Here is a 17,972-nt window from a genome sequence, read left to right as displayed (position 1 = left end):
CCCCCCCCCCCCCCCCCCCCCCGCCTCTGTCTCTGTCTGCTTTTTTCTAGGCAGGGTTTCTCTGTGTAGCCCTGGCCATCCTGGAACTTGCTCTGCAGACCAGCAGGCCTCTGCCTCCTGGGTGCTGGGAAGAGACAGAGTAAAGCAAGGCATAGTATGGTAGCACAGGCCTTTAATCCCAGAGGCAGGCAGATCTTTGTGAGTTTGAGGAGAGAGAGAGAGAGAGAGAGAGAGAGAGAGAGAGAGAGAGAGAGAGAGAGAGAGAGAGAGAGAGAGAGAGAATGAGAATAAATTAGAGGGTAGTGTGCCTTAGCGTGCATGTAGAAGTCAAAGGACAACTTGTAGGAATCAATCCTCTCCTACCATATGAGTCCTGTGTATTGGACTCAGTTTGTCAGGCATGGTGGTAAGCATTTTATGTACTGAGCTTTAGTGCCAGCCTCTTTATGTTTTTATTTGTTTGTTATTTATGTATTAATCTTCTGGACGGGACAGGGTCTTAACTATGTAGCCTTGGCTGGCCTAGAACTGTTCTGTAGACCATACTGACTTGAACTAATAATCCTCCTGCCTCCCTCGAGATGCACTGTCTTCTGGTTTGGAAAGGTATTACATTTACCAATTTTCCTGCATGAATAGAGCATAACAGAGAAGTTTGACCCTGACTCTCCCTGCATACAGATCTCTTTCCTGATTGACTCCTGAGGGTAAATTACCTGTTCCTAATACCAACCACAAATTGGTGAATAAATGAGCCAAGAGGCCCTTATCTATAACCTAAATGAGTCTTATGCTGATATTCACCAGCTGGTCATCTAGCCTCTCTAAAAGTGGTTCCTTATCTGAACAGTAAAAGTATTGCTTCATTGTGATCATTTAGGGGATTAAGCAATATAATAAACTTATCAGTTTGTGGCTCTGAATAAGTGCTTAGTAAATGTTAGCAATTTTTCTTAGTATTGTTCTTTAGCTTTCTAGAGCAATACTGAAAACAGTTTGTCAGAAACTACATTCTAAGACCCAGTTAGGTAGGCAGTTTTTCTTTGGTTTTATTTAACAAGACAATAATCTTATTCTATGTATTTCTCTTGACTCTTTTGGTGTGAAAAGCAGAGAGGTAAAGCATTATTTGACAGATGTATGGATTCAAGCAAGAAACTGAGGTCCAGTTACAAGGAAATGACTTGTATAATTCAGAGCCCTGTCTGAGGAGACACAGAGGACCCTAGAGGGCGGAGAATGAACACAGCGCAGGGGCTAGTTCCAGAGTCGCATCTTCGGTTAGTTCACTTACCAGTGTGGTTGAGGGTCCCTTCTCAGTAAGCAGAGACCCTTTCCCCCTTCTGCTCCAATATATCTTCCGGCGTGTGTTTATTAAAACTTTTTTAATGTGAAGTAGAGTTTGTTACTTGTCCAAAAATAGGCAAGGAAGCTCTATAGAGACTTGTTGAGACCTCGTGTCCCACCTGTTCCTGTGCCAGATTTTGCAGAGACTTATTTGCCAATTGTTGCTCCTCAAACTTAGGGTTGGCTCACTCTGTAGGCTCCAAATCTAAATGGTGATGCTGCTGCCGCCGCCGCCGCCGCCACTGCCGCCACCACAGGTGTTGCTGCTAATGGCTATTCACAGTTTGCTGCTTTAAGAATATAATCTGCTGTGAAACTTTGACCTTCCTCCTTTCTTTCTGTCTTTGGTGTTGTACTTCTTTCTCCTGGTTCTTTTGCTGTACAGCCAGTATTCCAAAGAAATGCTGTAGACATCAAAGTTATGAGCTTATTACCTCTCCAAGGAGATATGTTAGCCATAGAAAAGAAGGTAATTGAAAGAGAACCTTTGCCTCTTTGCTTAATAGTGTTTGGGAGCAAGGGATAGGTACTTGCTGGAACTCAGGAGAGTGTTCTACGAGACCTGGAGAAGTAACTGGGCATAGCCTGCCCAAGGAGAGTACCCCAGCCTGCTGGAGCCAAGACTGAAGACAAGTTTTACCTTCTCCCACCCATGTCCCTAAACTTAAGCCTACTTTGCCACACTGTCCCAAATCTGTGGCTTAAAACAGCCGTCTCATGAGTTTGTGGATATTCTTCTTGTAAAATGTTTCAGCTTGGAGACTGGAAAGGCCATCTGTGTCTTCCTGTCTCTGTTACTCTAAGGGTTTTAGGTAATGGCTTTTGTCTTTCTTTTTACAGGGAACTCTAATGATACATGATAAAGAGGTCACTCTTGAGTATGTACCAAGTCCAGATTTTTGGTACTGCAAACGAGTAAGTACTAAAAACTCTTGTTTTAGAATAATAAGCATTGCAAAGGTAATATTCTAGTTACCACCTAGCCAACTGTTTCCTTGCATTGCATTCAATAAAATAGTCATTAAATTAAAAGAAATTAGCATTCCACATCTCTAGGTATGCTACCTGTGAAAATTTTAAGCTATACTTTTTATTGGAGGTGTTATTGCAATGAGTTAAAATGTAATTTCAGTTTCTATTGCTAATACTTCAAAATTATTACAAGGTATGCGTGGTGGTGCACACCTTTAATCTCAGCAGCACTTGAGAGGCAGAGGCAGGCGGATCTCTGTGAGTTTGAGGCCAGCCTGGTCTACAAGAGCTAGTTCCAGGACAGGCTCCAAGCCACAGAGAAAAACCCTGTCTTGACAAACCAAAAAAAAATAAATAAATAAAAAAACAGATATGGCAGTTCTTTTAGTTTGCTTTTTTTTTGTTGTTGTTGTTGTTGTGGTAAAACACCTTGACCAAAAAGCAATTTAGGGAGGAAAGGGTTTAATGTGGTGGTTTAAAAGATAATGGCTCCCAAAGGAAATGAGACTATTATTAGGAGGTGTGGCGTAGGTATGGCCATGTTGGTAGAAGTGTGTCATTTTGGGGGTGGGCTTTAAGATCCATTCTATGCTCATGCTATGCCCAGTGTGGGACACAATTCACTTCCTGCTGCCTACAGATCAAGTTGTAGGTCTCTTAGCTCCTTCTCCAGCCCCATGTCTGCCTGCATGCCAGCCACTGTGGTGATAATGAACTAAACCTCCGAACTGTAAGCTAGCCCCAGTTAAATGTTTTCCTTTATAAGAATTGCCATGGAGCCAGGTGATGGTGGTGCACACCTTTAATCCCAGCACTCAGGAGGCAGAGGCAGGCAGATCTCTGTGAGTTCGAGGCCAGCCTGGTCTACAGAGCTAGTTCCAGGATAGGCTTCAAAGCAATAGAGAAACTGTCTTGAAAAAATAAACAAAAAAAAAAGAGAGTTGTCATGGTCATGGTGTCTCTTCACAGCAATAAAAGGCATAACTAAGACAGTTTAATTTCATTTTACAGTTATAGTCTGCTGTGAAAGGATATCAGCAGAAGTTTAAGGCAGGAAAAATTGGAGGTAAAAGCCAAGTGGAGGCCATGGAGGAGTGCTGTTACTAGCTTTCTTCCCATGTCTTACTCAGTTTGTTATGTTTGTTTTCCAAAGACAGGGTTTCTATGCATAATAACTCTGGCTATCCTGGAACTAATTGTAGACCAGGCTGGCCTCAAACGCCTCCTGAGGTGGATTAAAGGAAGGCATGCACCATGATGCCTAGCTGGCAGGGAGTCTCCAGCAGTGTAAGAGAGGAAATAACACACAAGGGTGCATTTTTTATCTTTGCTTTAACTGTGAATAGCTGCTTGAGTTTCTGTCTTGACTTCTTGAAATGATGGGTTGTAACATGGATTTGTAAACAAAATAAACACTTTTCTCCTCTATGTTCTCTATGTTGTTTTTTGTCTGGGTGTTTGTCACAGCAACAGAAATAAAACCAAAATAGAAGACTAAGGCAAGAAGATCATAAATTAACCCTGTCTCAAAAAGAATACATAATTCAGTGGCATATTAAATACCATAAAAATATTGTGCAACCATTAGTACCATCTAGTTCCAGAACTTCTGCTCTCACTCCACTAGCTGGAGCCAGTGATTGATAGTGACCAAACACAAAACTCAACCTTTGCTAAGCAAATGTTCTACTTTTTTTTTAAGATTTATTTTTTATTATGCATAGTGTTCTGCCTTCATGTACGTATGTATGCCAGAAGAGGGCACCAGATCTTATTACAAATAGTTGTGGGCCTCTATGTGGTTGCTGGGAATTGCACTCGGGAAGAGCAGCCAGTGTTCTTAACATCTGAGCCATCTCTCTAGCCCCTGGTTTTATTATTTTGGCCAAAAAAAAAAATTTTTTTTTAAAGACAGGGCCTTAATGGATTTGATAGTACTTGCCTTTAATTTAGCACTTGGGAGACCAGGCAGGTGCAGGCTGATCTCTGTGAGTTAGAGGCCCAGGCTGGTCTTTGGTTGGTTGGTTGGTTGGTTGGTTGGTTGGTTGGTTGGTTTTTCAATATGATTTCTCTGTAACGTCCCTGGCTTCTATGATTAAAAGGGCATGCAACCTCCACCGCCCAGCACTATTTACCATTTCTTGATGAAGACCATCCTACTTAGTATATAGCAACATTTTATCCTTTAAATTTTTTTTATTACACTGTGTGTGTGTTTGGCCAACCACCTGCCTTGACACCATGGCAGAGAAGAAATTTAGGGAGTCAGTTCTTTTCTCTATATGGCTCCTGGAGATTGAACTCAGGTTGTCAGCCTTGGCAACAGGAGTCTACACATTTCACCATCTCACCAGCCCTCATATTTTATCATTTTTAAATTACTTTGTTTATTTTGTGTACATAGACACAAGAATGCAATGTTGAAAGTGTGGTGGTCAGAAGACCATTTTCAGGCATTGGTTCTTGCCCTCTCTCATATGGGCCTTGGGAATATAACTCAGATCCTTTGTTTTGTCAGCAAATGCCTTTACTTACTGGGCTATGCCATTGTTTTGATTTGTGTTTCCCTAAGACTAATGATTGATGTATCTTTTATGTAACCATTTGTATAGCTTTTTAAGAAAAATGTTCAGTGAGTCTTTTGCCCTTTTTAGTTGATTTATTTGGTTTTCTGTTGCTGAACACATTTGTTGTCCAGTAAGATTTATGAAGACTTAACCCTGTGTTTTAGTCTAAAAGTTTTACTATCATACTTCAATGGTGGGTGAGAGTAGTTTGGGTGGTTGGTTTTAAGACAAGATCTCACTATGCACCTAGGGCTCTAAGGATTCTCTGCCTCTGCTTCCCAAGTACTGGGATTATCAGTGTGTACTACCACACCTGCATAATTAGGTGTTTGATCTAGTGAAGTGTTTTGATTGTATTTGTTTTATGGTGCTGGGGATCAAACCCAAGACCCTACCATAAAGTTACATTATCAGTCTCTGTTAATTCATTTGTTTTGTGTGCAAACTGGTGTTCGTTATATGGGATTTTCAGAATTTTAACAGTACCATTTGAAGAAACTATTTCACCAGTTGAATCATCTTGACACTCTTATCAAAAATCAATACATCTACAAATTTAGAGTCTCTCATTTTAGTCTTTTGGTTTTTTGAGACAGGGTTTCTCTGTAGCTTTGGAGCCTGTCCTGGAACTAGCTCTTGTAGACTACGCTGGCCTCGAACTCACAGAGATCTGCCTGTCTCTGCCTCCAGAGTGCTGGGATTAAAGGCGTGTGCCAGTACTGCTTGGCTCTCATTTGAGGTCTAATTTTCATGTTTATCCATAATGTCAGTACCCTGATTGTTGGGGCTTCTTATTTGTTTGTTTGGTTGGTTGGTTGGTTTTGTTGTTGTTGTTTTGATTTTTGGTTGGTTGGTTTTTAGTTTTTCAAGATAGTACTCTGTGTAGCTCTGGCTGTCCTGGAATTCACTCTGCAGACCAAGCTGACCCAGAGCTCTGAAATCCAGCTACCTCTGCCTCCTGAGTGCTGGGATTAAAGATATACACCACCACATATGTGTGTTATTTTGATTGATTATAAAACTAGTAAGATTTATGAAGGAAGTGTGAGTTCTCTGTTCTTTTCAAGATTGTTTTGGTTAGTCAACATCTTTAGCAGTTCCATATAAATTTTAGGGTCTGTTTTCTATCTATGCAAAAGGGCCCTTGGTGGATAGTGGGATGGTTTAGTGAGTAAAGAAGCTTGTTGCAGGGACTGGAGAGGTGGCTCAGAGGTTAAGAGCATTGCTTGCTCTTCCAAAGGTCCTGAGTTCAATTCCCAGCAACCACATGATGGCTCACAACCATCTGTAATGAGGTCTGGTGCCCTCTTCTGGCCTGCAGGCATACACACAGAATATTGTATACATAATAAATAAATATTAAAAAAAAAAAAGAAGAAGCTTGTTGCACAGCACAAACTTGACAGCTGAGTTCAATCCCTAGAACCCAAGTAAAGTTAGGAAGAGAATTATCTTCACAAATTTTCTGCTGACTTTCACGTGCATGCAATGACACGTGTCCTCACATTGTAAATCATGGATCCACATACACATGATAATAATAAATCATTTTTAAAGGCCATTTTAACACTTTTGGAGTGTTATCTTCATATTATTGTAAGATTATGAATCCCTCTCCATTTATACTATCCATATTAACTTTAATATGGGTTTCTTTAAAAGGAAATATTTTCAACTTTATTTTCTAATAACCAGAAGAAAGAAATACTAATATCTGATATCAGATTTACAATTTTTGCCAAGACTGTTGCTTAAAAGAATGATCTGGTTATATGACAAGGTAAATTACTCAGTTTACTTTCTTGGAAGGCTTTATACACTCTGTGCTTAGAACAATAGAGGTCTTGTCCCAGTGTATGCAGACTTTAGTGTGTTATAGATTGTTTTTTGTTTTGTTTGTTTTTTTTTTTATGGCAGGGTTTCTCTGTTACCCTGACTGATCAGGAACTGACTTTGTTGCTCAGGCTGGCCTTGAATTCACAGATATCTACTAGTCTCTGCCTTCCGAGGGCTGGCATTAAAGGTGTGTGCCACCACCAGCAGCATAGATTGTTTTTAAATGTCTTTTGGTGATAAAAGGAAATGGAATACTAATACTTAAGTGAACCTTAGAAATGTTACATCAAGGGGCTGGAGAGATGCCTCGGAGGTTAAGAGCAGTGACTATTCTTCCAGAGGTCCAGAGTTCAATTCCCATCACCTACATGGTAGCTCACAGCCATCTGTAATAAGATCTTTTGCCCTCTTCTGGCATGTATGCGTACGTGCAGACAGAATACTGTACATAATAAATCTTTTTTTAAAAAGGAAATGTGAAAACAAAGAAATGATCATATATTATACAATTTTATGGCCTGGTATTAATGATAGAAAATAACTTTACTATGTTTCTTTGGGAGTAATGAAAATGACTTTAATTAAGATTGTGGCAGTGGTTTACTAAAAATAATTGAACTGTACACTTAAAATAGGTTAAGTTTCTTAGTACTTAACTATGCCTACCTACTGAGTTAAGATCCTGACCCCAATGTTTACCAGTTTAAGGGTTTTTTTGTGCTCCAGCTGTGCTGTCATAATCAAGAGCTATGGTTCTTCTCATTTTTGGACCTAGACTAAAGGATAGTCCTCAGCTTGAGACTGTTGTCAATGTATCAATTGTTTTGTCCTACTCTGATGTATTAGGTTTTGTTTTATCTCTTATTTTTTTTTAATTTAACTTTATTTTATGTGCATTGGTGTGAAGGTGTCAGATCCCTTGGAACTGGAGTTACAGACAGTTGTGAGCTGCCATGTGGGTGCTGGGAATTGAACTCAGGGCCTCTGGAAGAGTAGCCCATGCTCTTAACCACTGAGCCATCGCTCCAGCCCTCTTATTTTTTTTTATTATCTTTTAGAAGTCTTTGTTTTCTTTCGTTTATTTTTTTTGTTTGTTTGAAACAGGATTTCTTGGTGTAACAGCCCTAGCTTTCTGAAACTAGCTCTGTAGACCAGGCTGGCCTCAAACTCACAGAGATCTGCCTACCTCTACCTCCTGAGTGCTGGGATTAAAGGTGTTCGCCACCACTGCCCAACTGGTAGTTACATTCTTAAAAATGTAACTGTAAAAAAGGCAATTGAGAATGAGGAACTGTATACCCAAGACCAGGTTTTGGGTTCAGTGTATAAATGGCAATGGCTTTTGGCAGTCATCTCCTTTAAGCCATTTAGCGGGCAATTTCCTTAGTGTATTTCCTTTAAAGGTCCCTATTCAGGTCAAAGGTATTGTGGTCCTTGTTAAGTGCTTGCTTAGAAGTTACTTCTCAAACAGTACTCATGTATTCTTTCTGTCATTGTCAACAAATGGGGTTATCAAATATTATGAGGGGATCCTGGGATATTCCTTGTTTCTTTCATTTTTGTCAGGTATTACTGTGTTAGATATTCATTAAGGTTTCTAAAAATGGTTCTGATCACATTGAAGATTTTTTTTCTTTATTTTCCTTTCTTTGCAGTGTAAGACAAGCACGGATGGGCATCAGTCTTGTTCCTTCTGCAAGAGCCCTAAGGAAGGTGAGTGAGAAAAATGATGCCTTTTGTCTTACACAGTGAACAAATTATTTTTATTTTATTTTAAAAAATAGAAAGATGACTCAGTGGTTAAAAAAAATACAGTCCTAGCTGGACAGTAGTGGTGAACACCTTTAATTCCAGCACTTGGGAAACAGAGGTAGGCAGATTTCTGTGAGTGAGTTTGAGACCAGACTGGTCTAACAAAGTTCCAGGACAGCCATATCTGTGACAGAGAACAGATATGGGGAAACAGATATGAGAACAGTCTTGGGGGAAAGAAATGGAGAGGGACAGGCATGGTAATACATATGTTTAATCCCTGTACTCAGGAGGCAGAGATGAGTAGCTCTTTTTTCAGTTTGAGTTCAGCCTTGTCTACATAGAGAGTCCCATGCCAACCAGGGTTACATAGTCAGACCCTTTCTCAAAAAAAAAAAAATAATAATAATGACTTTTGTATTACTGGTTTTTGTTTTGTTTTGAGATAGGGTCTCACTCTGTAGTGCTGCTGGCTTGAACCACGTGCCCCTGCCTCCTGAATGCTGGGATTAAAAGGCATGCACCACCACTGCCTGACTAATTTTTTTTTTCTGGTACAATTCATGATTAGTAGCCTGTTTGCCTAGCATTCCACTCATAAAGACTTCTCTTATGGTGATTTGATGGATGGGTGGGTGGGTGGGTGGATGGATGGATGGTTTATGAAAACCTTAGACAGCAAATATTTGGAGCTGAGTCTGTAACTCAGTGATAATACTTGCATAACATGGGTTTGATCTTCAGTATATCACATTTACAAGGAAAGGTTGAGGAGGAAAGCAAGCAAGCATATATATTCACTTATCATCTGCTACTAGTATTAAGTGACCACTACATTGCTCCCATAAAATGTCTCTTTTTGAGCCACATGGTTTCCTTAGTAAAGCCTCTTAAAATGAATGAATTACATAAATAAAAAAAGAAAGAATATTGAATGATAAGAATGCTCAGTGTTTAACTCCTTACAGTTATCCTCTTGACTTCCTTCCATATACATGTCATGGCATGCACACAGACATATGCATAAACTAACTAAATGAATAAATGATCTTTAACTGTAAGAAGAAATTCACAAAATATGCTAACTAAACAGTCTTGCTGTGTGCTTTGTTAGCATTAGAATTCCAGAAGTAGCAAGGCTTCTAGACATGTGCTTTTGGGTATAGTTATTAAACCCCTAGCAACCATGTTTTTGCTAATTTTGTCCCTATGTTGTTTCTCTTTCTTTTCCCTTCGCCTTTCTTCCTCCCTGTTTTACCCATCCTGTTTTTCTTTCCCATATACTAAGGTTCTAACTCAGGACCCTGTACATGCTAGGTACCATTTTATCACTAGGTACCTCAACCCCTGTTTGTTTGTTGTTGTTTTTTGTTTTTGTTTTTGTTTTTTCCAAGATAGAGTTTCTCTAGGTAACAGCTCTGGCTTTCCTGGAACTCACTTTGTAGACCAGACTGACCTCGAATGCATAGAGATTCGCCTGCGTCTACCTCTTTGGTGCTGGAATTAAAGACCTTTGCCACCATCGCCAGCATTTGTTTGGTTGGGTTTTTTTTTTTTTTTAAGATTTATTTATTTATTATGTATACAGTGTTCTGTCTGCATGTATGGCTGCAGGCCAGAAGAGGGCACCAGATCTCATTACAGATGGTTGTGAGCCACCATGTGGTTGCTGGGAATTGAACTCAGGACCTCTGGATTTTTTTTTTTTTTTTTTGAGACTGGGTTTCCCTGTAGCTTTGGGGCCTGTCCTTGAACTAGCTCTTGTAGACCAGGCTGGCCTTGAACTCAGAGATCCTCCTGCCTCTGCCTCCCAAGTGCTGGGATTAAAGGTGTTCGCCACCACCGCCCAGCCCTATTTCATTTTTTAAAATAACATTTTCTCAAGAACCATCAGATTTTTTTTTTTGCAGGTGTTTCTGAGATGATATTAAAAGCATTGGTTGGTTTTATAAAATCATATGTGTTCTCTGTTTAAATCCCCCCTACTGACAGAAGTAAAGCAAGAACTAGTATCCTATCCTCAACCTCAGAAAACATCTATACCAGTACCCTCAGAAAAACAACCCAACCATCCACGGCCAACTGATAAGGAACATGAATTCAGGAAGCGGGAAGAAGGACAAGAATCAAGATTGGGACATCAAAAAAGAGACACGGAAAGATACTTCCCTCACTCTCGAAGGGACGGGCTTACATTCCGAAGAGACAGAGAAAAGGAGTCCTGGTCTGGAGAGACACGGCAAGATGGAGAGAGCAAAAGTGAGTGATTTGTCAGGTCATGTGACTGTTTGAAGCCATAGGTAGATGGCTTATGTTATGGCCTCTGCCAGCTGTGCACAAACTAGAAGGCATTAATTTCAGCTGGCTTTACTAAGTCAGCGGAATCTATATCTTCCACATAGCAAATTGTTATATTAAAAAAATGCAGTTAGACATGATTTTAGGTTTCTAAGAATTGATAATGAAAAGAAAAGTAGGAAATTTTTTATAAAAACTAATTTGCAGGGCTGGAGAGATGGCTCATCAGTTAAGAGTATCGCCTGCTCTTCCAAAGGTCCTGAGTTCAATTCCCAGCAACCACATGGTGGCTCACAACCATCAGTAATGAGGTTTGCTGCCCTCTTCTGGCCTGCAGATGTACACACAGACAGAATATTGTATATGTAATAAATAAATATTAAAAAAAAAAAATAACTTGCAGGGCCAGAAAGATAGCTCAGCAGTTAAGAGCACTAACTACTCTTCCAGAGAATCCAGGTTCAATCCCAGGACCCAAGTGGCAGCTAACAACTGTGTACCTCCAAGATCTGATACCCTCATACAGATGTAAATACAAGCAAAACACTAATGCACATAAAATAAAAATAAATAAATTATAAAAGGAAAAAGGTTTTTAAAAAAAGAAACCTTGGTAGAGAAAGATGCTATATAGATTAAAAATGACCATTAAGTCCTTGGAACTTCAAATTTTTATGTCTCTTTCCTTAATGTCTCTGTTTTGCTTGCTTCATTTAGCAATCATGCTAAAACGTATTTATCGTTCCACTCCGCCTGAGGTGATAGTTGAAGTGCTGGAGCCTTACGTCCATCTTACTACTGCCAATGTCCGTATCATCAAGAACAGAACTGGCCCCATGGGCCACACTTACGGCTTTATAGACCTCGACTCCCATGCAGTGAGTTTTTCCCGCTTTAAAATGAAGACCAATGACTAAATAACCTTCAGTAATGTTTGGGGAAGCAGGTTGTGGGGGTATAGGCCTGAAAACCTAGCACTCTAGAGGCTGAAGCAGGTAGATGACAAGTTCAAGACTAGCCTGTCCTACAAAGTAAAACCCCTGTCTCCACTTATAAAGAGATTTGGTGGGGATGCAATGGAGAATTCTCTCCTTTGGGACTAATGTTTTTTTAGGTAAGCTACTGTCAGGTGGTTGTGGCACCTTTAATCCCAGCACTTAAGAAGCAGAGACAGGAGGATCTCTGTGAGTTCAAGGACAGCCTGGTCTACAAAGCAAATTTCGGGACATCCAGAATGGTCCTGTCTTGGAAAACCAAAAAAAAAAAAAAAAATAGAAGAAGAAGAAGAAGAAGAACAGCTTACCTGCAGGCTGGAGAGCTAGCTCAGTGGTTAAGAGCACTTGCTGCTTTTGTAGAGAACCTGGTTCAGTTTCCAGTACTCACATGGTAGCTCACAACCACCCCAAACTCCAGTCTATGGGATCTGATACCCTCTTCTGACTTTCTGGGGCACTAGGCATGTATATGGTGCATACATTTAGGCAAAACACTCTTACACGTAAAGCAAAAATTTAAAAAAAAATTAAGGCTTATTTTTACAATGTGAGTTCAAGGCCAGTCTGGGCAATCCAGGAGACCCTGGCTCTACATTAAAATTTAATAAAAGGGTGGATTATAGCTTACCTAGCATGCATGAGGGCTTAGATTGAGTATCATTTCTCTCACACACGCACACGCTCACCAGTTATGTTTACCATACTGCTCTTACTGTAAAAATTATTACCAGAAGGGACTGGAGAGATGACTCAGTGACTAAGAACAGTTCCAGAGGACCTGGGTTTGTATCCCAGGACCTACATGTTGGCTCACAACCATCTATAACTCCATTCCCAAAAGATCTGATGCCTTCTTCCTGCATCCAAAGGCACCAGGTGTGTACATGTGCACAGCCATACATACAGGCAAAAGACACATACACATAAAATTTTCTATTTATGTATATTTTGTGGTTTTTGTTTTTTGAGGGTGGGTTTTTTTTTTTTTTTTCCAAGACTGGTCTCACTGTGTAATGTAGCTCTGACAATCTATCTGTAACCAGGCTGTCCTCTGACTCAAGAGATCTGTCTGCCTCTGCCTCTCAAATGCTTGGATTAAAGGTTGGACCACTACACCTGGCCACATTAAAACTTATTTTTTAAAACTTATTATCAAAGCATTATGCCCAGTAATTTTATCTTCTAAGAAGGAAAATCCATGTTTAGTTCTTTTTGTAAGGATGTAGCCTTTTCTCTCTTTGGGTTCAAATTTGTCTTTGGTTCCTTAGGAAGCTCTTCGAGTAGTGAAGATTTTGCAGAACCTTGATCCACCGTTTAGCATTGATGGGAAGATGGTAGCTGTAAACCTGGCTACTGGAAAACGAAGGTAAGGCCTCACTTAAGTTTTAGGGAAGAACCTGCTCTTCTTGGGTGTGAGACAAATAGTAGGGCATTGTAACATACCAGCATGAGCTGCTTCTATTACCGGCTTATGCATTTTCTCTTTTCTATAGTGTGCTTTATTCTGACTATAGAATTGTTTTCATTTTTAAATAGTATTTCCACCTGAGCATGCTATTGTAGGCCTTTTATTCCAGCACTGAGGAGGAAGAGACAGGTGGATCTCATAGTAAGTTCTAGGCCATCTAAGTCACCATAGTGAGACCTTGTTTCTTTCTCTCTCTCTCTCTCTCTCTCTCTCTCTCTCTCTCTCTCTCTCTCGCTCTCGCTCGCTCTCTCTCGCTCTCGCTCGCTCGCTCTCTCTTTTTTTTTTCTTCTTGTTTTGGTTGAGACAGGGTTTCTCTCTAGCTTTGGAACCTATCCAGGAACTAGCTCTTGTAGACCAGGCTGGGCTCGAACTCACAGAGATCTGCCTGCCTCTGTCCCCTGATTGCTGGGGTTAATGGCAAGTTTTTTTGGGGGGCGGTGTAGGGGTTTGAGACAATGTTTCTCGGTGTAACATTCCTGACTATCCTGGAACTCAACTTTGTAGACCAGGCTGGCCTTGAATTCACAGAAATCTGCCTGTCACTGCCTCCCAAGTGCTGGTGGTATTAAAGGCATATACCACCATTACTGCACAGAGAGCTTTTGGTTTTTGAGGCAAAATCTCGTGCTATAGCCCATATTGACCCAGGGTAGCCTCAGAGTCACAGCAGTCCCTCTGCCTTAGTCTTCAGAGTGCAAAGTGTACAGCCATGAGCCAACACATCTGGCTGATGTTTAAATATTCAGAGGCAGGGGAACCTCAGTTTATCTCATTCTTTTTTTTTTTTTAGATTTATTTATTATGTATACAACATTTGGCCTCCATGTATGCCTGCAGGCCAGAAGAAAGCACCAGATCTCATTACAGATGGTTGTGAACCACCATGTGGTTGCTGGGAACTGAACTCAGGACCTCTGGAAGGGCACTCAGTGCTCTTAACCTCTGAACCATCTTCTCTCCAGCCCCAGTTTATCTCATTCTTTAGAATCCTAAGTAAATATGCAGTCTTCCCATTGTCCTAACCACAGGCATCCTAGAATATCTAATTCAGTTACTCTTTACTTCTTTACTCATCTTGACCAAAAACCGCTTGCTAACTGGGAGATAGCACATCAGAGATGAGTTCACAGTCATGAGGTAGCTTTTGCTCTAGCCTCTACTTAGTCATTGGTTTTGTTCCAACACATTATAATCACACTGCTGTTCCACTCAAGTATCTGGATCACCCCACCTGCCTGTTGTCTGTGGTTCCTTTTCCTACACAGTGAGAAAGATAGTTTTTCAGTGAATCTGTAGAATTAAGTATTCCTCGGGTACCTTTTGTTCAGTCTTTGATATGTCATGTTTTATGTTGCAGAAATGATTCTGGGGACCATTCTGACCACATGCATTACTGTCAGGTAGGACTTAACATATTGAGAATGTCCTCTAAAACCTTCAGGTGACTAAAAGGATGTCTGTCAAGGTTAATGGCTGTTGTATAGTTCCATAATTCTACCTTCACTTTCTCTGCTAGGGTAAAAAATATTTTCGAGATAGGAGAGGAGGAAATAGAAATTCAGATTGGTCCTCAGATACAAATCGACAAGGGCAACAGTGTAAGTAACTTTTGTCTTTCTCTCTCTCTCTCTCTTTCTTGACTGGCTAGTCATTACTTAAAACCTGTGTGGTCACAAATTTAGCAAAAAGACTTAACTAAGGCCACTCACCCAAGGAGAATATACCTTGTATAAGCTCTGCGCTTATTTGAATTGGCCACCCTAATTTCCCAAATTATTGTTTTGTTCTCGGTAAGCCCTCAGTAACAGTTTTATTGGACAGGAACTAATGCTGGCTCTGATTTTATTCCATGTAGCATCCTCTGACTGCTATATATATGACTCTGCTACTGGCTACTATTATGACCCCTTGGCAGGAACTTACTATGACCCCAATACTCAGGTTAGTTTTTTGTTTTTTTGGGGTTTTTGTTTGTTTGTTTGTTTTGCTTTACGTACTCTGTCGGTAATCCTTTTGAGAAAAGTACACATAATGTGTTACTCGGAGTATTTTATTCTCTGAATTCTCTGGATGCTCATTGCTTGAAAAGTGGGGAAGTTTATGGAATCTGAACTGTTGCTTATATAGAAAATCAATGCACTGTGGCATTACAGGTAAGAACAGCGCTGCTCTGGGAACAGTGTATAATTGGTGGCCTAAATAAATACTTGCCCCTGAAATGGCTTCTTAGATTGTTACGGGTTCTTCAGCTTGTAAAAGAATCATTCTGTTCCCTTGAAGGAAACTGTGTTCCTTAAACCTTAAATTCTGGAAAAGCAAGCATTCTATAGACTTACTTTTTTCATACTGTATCACAGCAAGAAGTCTATGTGCCCCAGGACCCTGAATCACCAGAGGAAGAAGAGATCAAGGAAAAGAAATCTACTAGTCAAGGAAAGTCAAGTAGCAAGAAAGAAACGTCTAAACGAGATAGCAAAGAGAAGAAAGACAGAGGAGTGACAAAGGTCAGACCCATTTCTTAGTCTGCTCTCTTTCATCACATGTAAACTAGAGACATTATGAACAAAGGTGTATAGTCACTTTAAAAATCCTCTAGAGGGCTGACAAGATGGCTCAGAGGTTAAGAGCACTGGCTGCTCTTCCAGGGGTCCTGAGTTCAATTCCCAGCAACCACATGATAGCTCACAACCATCTATAATGAAACCTGGTGTTCTCTTTTGGCATGCAGGCAGAACACTGTATATATAATAAATAAATCTTTAAAAAAAATTCTCTAGGGGGTCCTGGAGAAACAACTCAGTACTTAAGAGCACTTGTTTTTGCAGAGGATCCAGGTTTGCTTCCTAGCACCCACATGAGGGTCACAATTGTAATTCCAGTCAGTTCTAGGGAATCCAAACATTCTTCTGAGTTCATGTATAGAATTAGTTCCAGGACAGCCAAGACTCCACAGGGAAACCCTTTCTGGAAAAACAACAAAACATATAAATGCAAATAAATAATGTTGTGTAATGTATTAATAAGTGACATATTAATATAAAATATGTATATAAAAATCAAATTTTTTTTTTTGGTTTTTTTTCAAGACAAGGTTTCTCTGTAGCTTTGGTGCCTGTCCCGGAACTAGCTCTTGTAGACCAGGCTGGCCTAGAACTCCCAGAGATCCGCCTGCCTCTGCCTCCGAGTGCTGGGATTAAAGGTGTGCGCCACCACTGCCCTAAAACAGTGTAGTCCAGACTGGCCTGGAACTCCAAATCCACCTGCCTCTGCCTCCTTCAGCAAATCCTACCGGTCTGCGCCACCAGAACCGGCTGGTATTTCCATTTGTTTGTCTAAATACAGAAAAAAAGAAAAGAGACTTACCTTTGACATTTTTTTGTGCCTCTAAGAACTTAAAATTTAGAATCATGCTACCTTGATGTTCAGGTTCTGTTTCTACCTCTAACATATTCTTGATCCTTTTGAGAGAAGTAATACCAAATAGAATCTAGAAGGCTTATAAGGAAAGGTTTTATATTAATACTTCATCTGGTGCCTAAATTGTTGTAGACACACAATTACACTAATGTGTTTTGGGGTGTTTATTTGTTGGTACTGAGGGTTTTACTCGGTCCTTTCGAATGCTTAGGTAATTTGTTTACTGCTCCTGGCCTAAATATTACACTTTTGTTTGTTTTGTTGTTTTTCAAGACAGGGTTTCTCTGTGTAACTCTTGGCTATCCTGGAACTCACTCTGTAGACCAGGCTGGCCTCAAACTCACAGAGATCCCATTGTCTCTTCCTCCCAAGTACTGGGATTAAAAGCGTTCACTAACACCACCTGACTCACTTTTAAAGGTTCTGTATTTCAAAATTTCAAAATGTTGCAGATGTTTGAATATTTGGAAAACCAGGCTGATTTTAACAAAAATAACTTATTAACCCGGTTTTTGTTAGCGATTATCATATAAAAATTACATTTCTTGTTGGTCAGTTTCAAGAAAGTACCAGTGAGGGGAAGTCCTCCCCAGAAGATGTTTTTAAGAAGCCCCTGCCTCCTACAGTGAAGAAAGAAGAGAGTCCCCCTCCAGTAAGGCTGATTCTCATATCATGGGCTGGTCTGGGAGGGAAAGGAACCCCAAAGGCTCCTGCCTCTTTCTTGTTTTAGTTCCTTGACTCTATCCCAAGTAAGGATTCCTCTTAAGTGTACATAGTAGAAAAGTTGCTACCTGCTATCAGGGTGTAACTAATCAGAGACTGTTGTCTAACTTCTTTTTCTTTATCTTGTGGGTTTCTTGTCACACTGGGTATTGGCTCCTCCTTTTTTCTTTTTTCCTTTTTTAATTATTTTGTGTGTGTGCATACATATGTGTCAGGAGCCATTTCCCCCCTAAGAATCATTACAGGAATCACCCTAGGGAGTCTGCAGAGAACCTCACACCCATAATTGTGTTCTATTGAGAAAACCTGCCCCTCATCCAATTAACTGCTAATCTTAGCGGAACCCGCCTCACATTCCAGCTATCCAGGGAACCAGGTGTGGCTACTTGTGACTTCTGGCCTGCCCGTCCGAGTGTAGCCTGGCCTACGTGACCGGAACCACGCGGCGAGATCCCTTGCCCTGCCCCCCATTCCTTACCATATATAAACTGTAACCCGTCCCTAATAAACAGAGGCCTTGACAAAGTTGCTTGGTCTCGTTCTTCTGTCTTAGCTCACTCCCTTCCAGGTAGCGCCCCTCCGAGACCCTGGAATAAC

At 40.4% G+C, this 17,972-nt stretch overlaps 1 protein-coding gene across 1 annotated transcript in view; it reads left to right on the top strand.

The window, feature by feature from the left end:
- Positions 1 to 17,972, top strand: part of Rbm6 (RNA binding motif protein 6) — a 94,000-nt gene that overhangs the window by 65,637 nt on the left and 10,391 nt on the right. Inside the window, exons 7-17 of the mRNA XM_050139543.1 lie at positions 2,188 to 2,262; positions 8,378 to 8,435; positions 10,467 to 10,733; positions 11,490 to 11,650; positions 13,036 to 13,133; positions 14,593 to 14,635; positions 14,752 to 14,833; positions 15,091 to 15,176; positions 15,593 to 15,739; positions 17,209 to 17,304; positions 17,736 to 17,789. Of these exons, the coding sequence (XP_049995500.1) occupies positions 2,188 to 2,262; positions 8,378 to 8,435; positions 10,467 to 10,733; positions 11,490 to 11,650; positions 13,036 to 13,133; positions 14,593 to 14,635; positions 14,752 to 14,833; positions 15,091 to 15,176; positions 15,593 to 15,739; positions 17,209 to 17,304; positions 17,736 to 17,789 (1,167 nt within the window). The remainder of the gene's footprint in view (positions 1 to 2,187; positions 2,263 to 8,377; positions 8,436 to 10,466; positions 10,734 to 11,489; positions 11,651 to 13,035; positions 13,134 to 14,592; positions 14,636 to 14,751; positions 14,834 to 15,090; positions 15,177 to 15,592; positions 15,740 to 17,208; positions 17,305 to 17,735; positions 17,790 to 17,972) is intronic.

The sequence above is a fragment of the Alexandromys fortis genome, unplaced genomic scaffold (genome assembly GCF_014885135.2).
Source record: "Alexandromys fortis isolate MF-2015 unplaced genomic scaffold, M_Fortis_MF-2015_v1.1 scaffold_36, whole genome shotgun sequence".
Lineage (NCBI taxonomy): Eukaryota > Metazoa > Chordata > Mammalia > Rodentia > Cricetidae > Alexandromys > Alexandromys fortis.
This window is presented reverse-complemented; position numbering and strand designations above follow the sequence as displayed.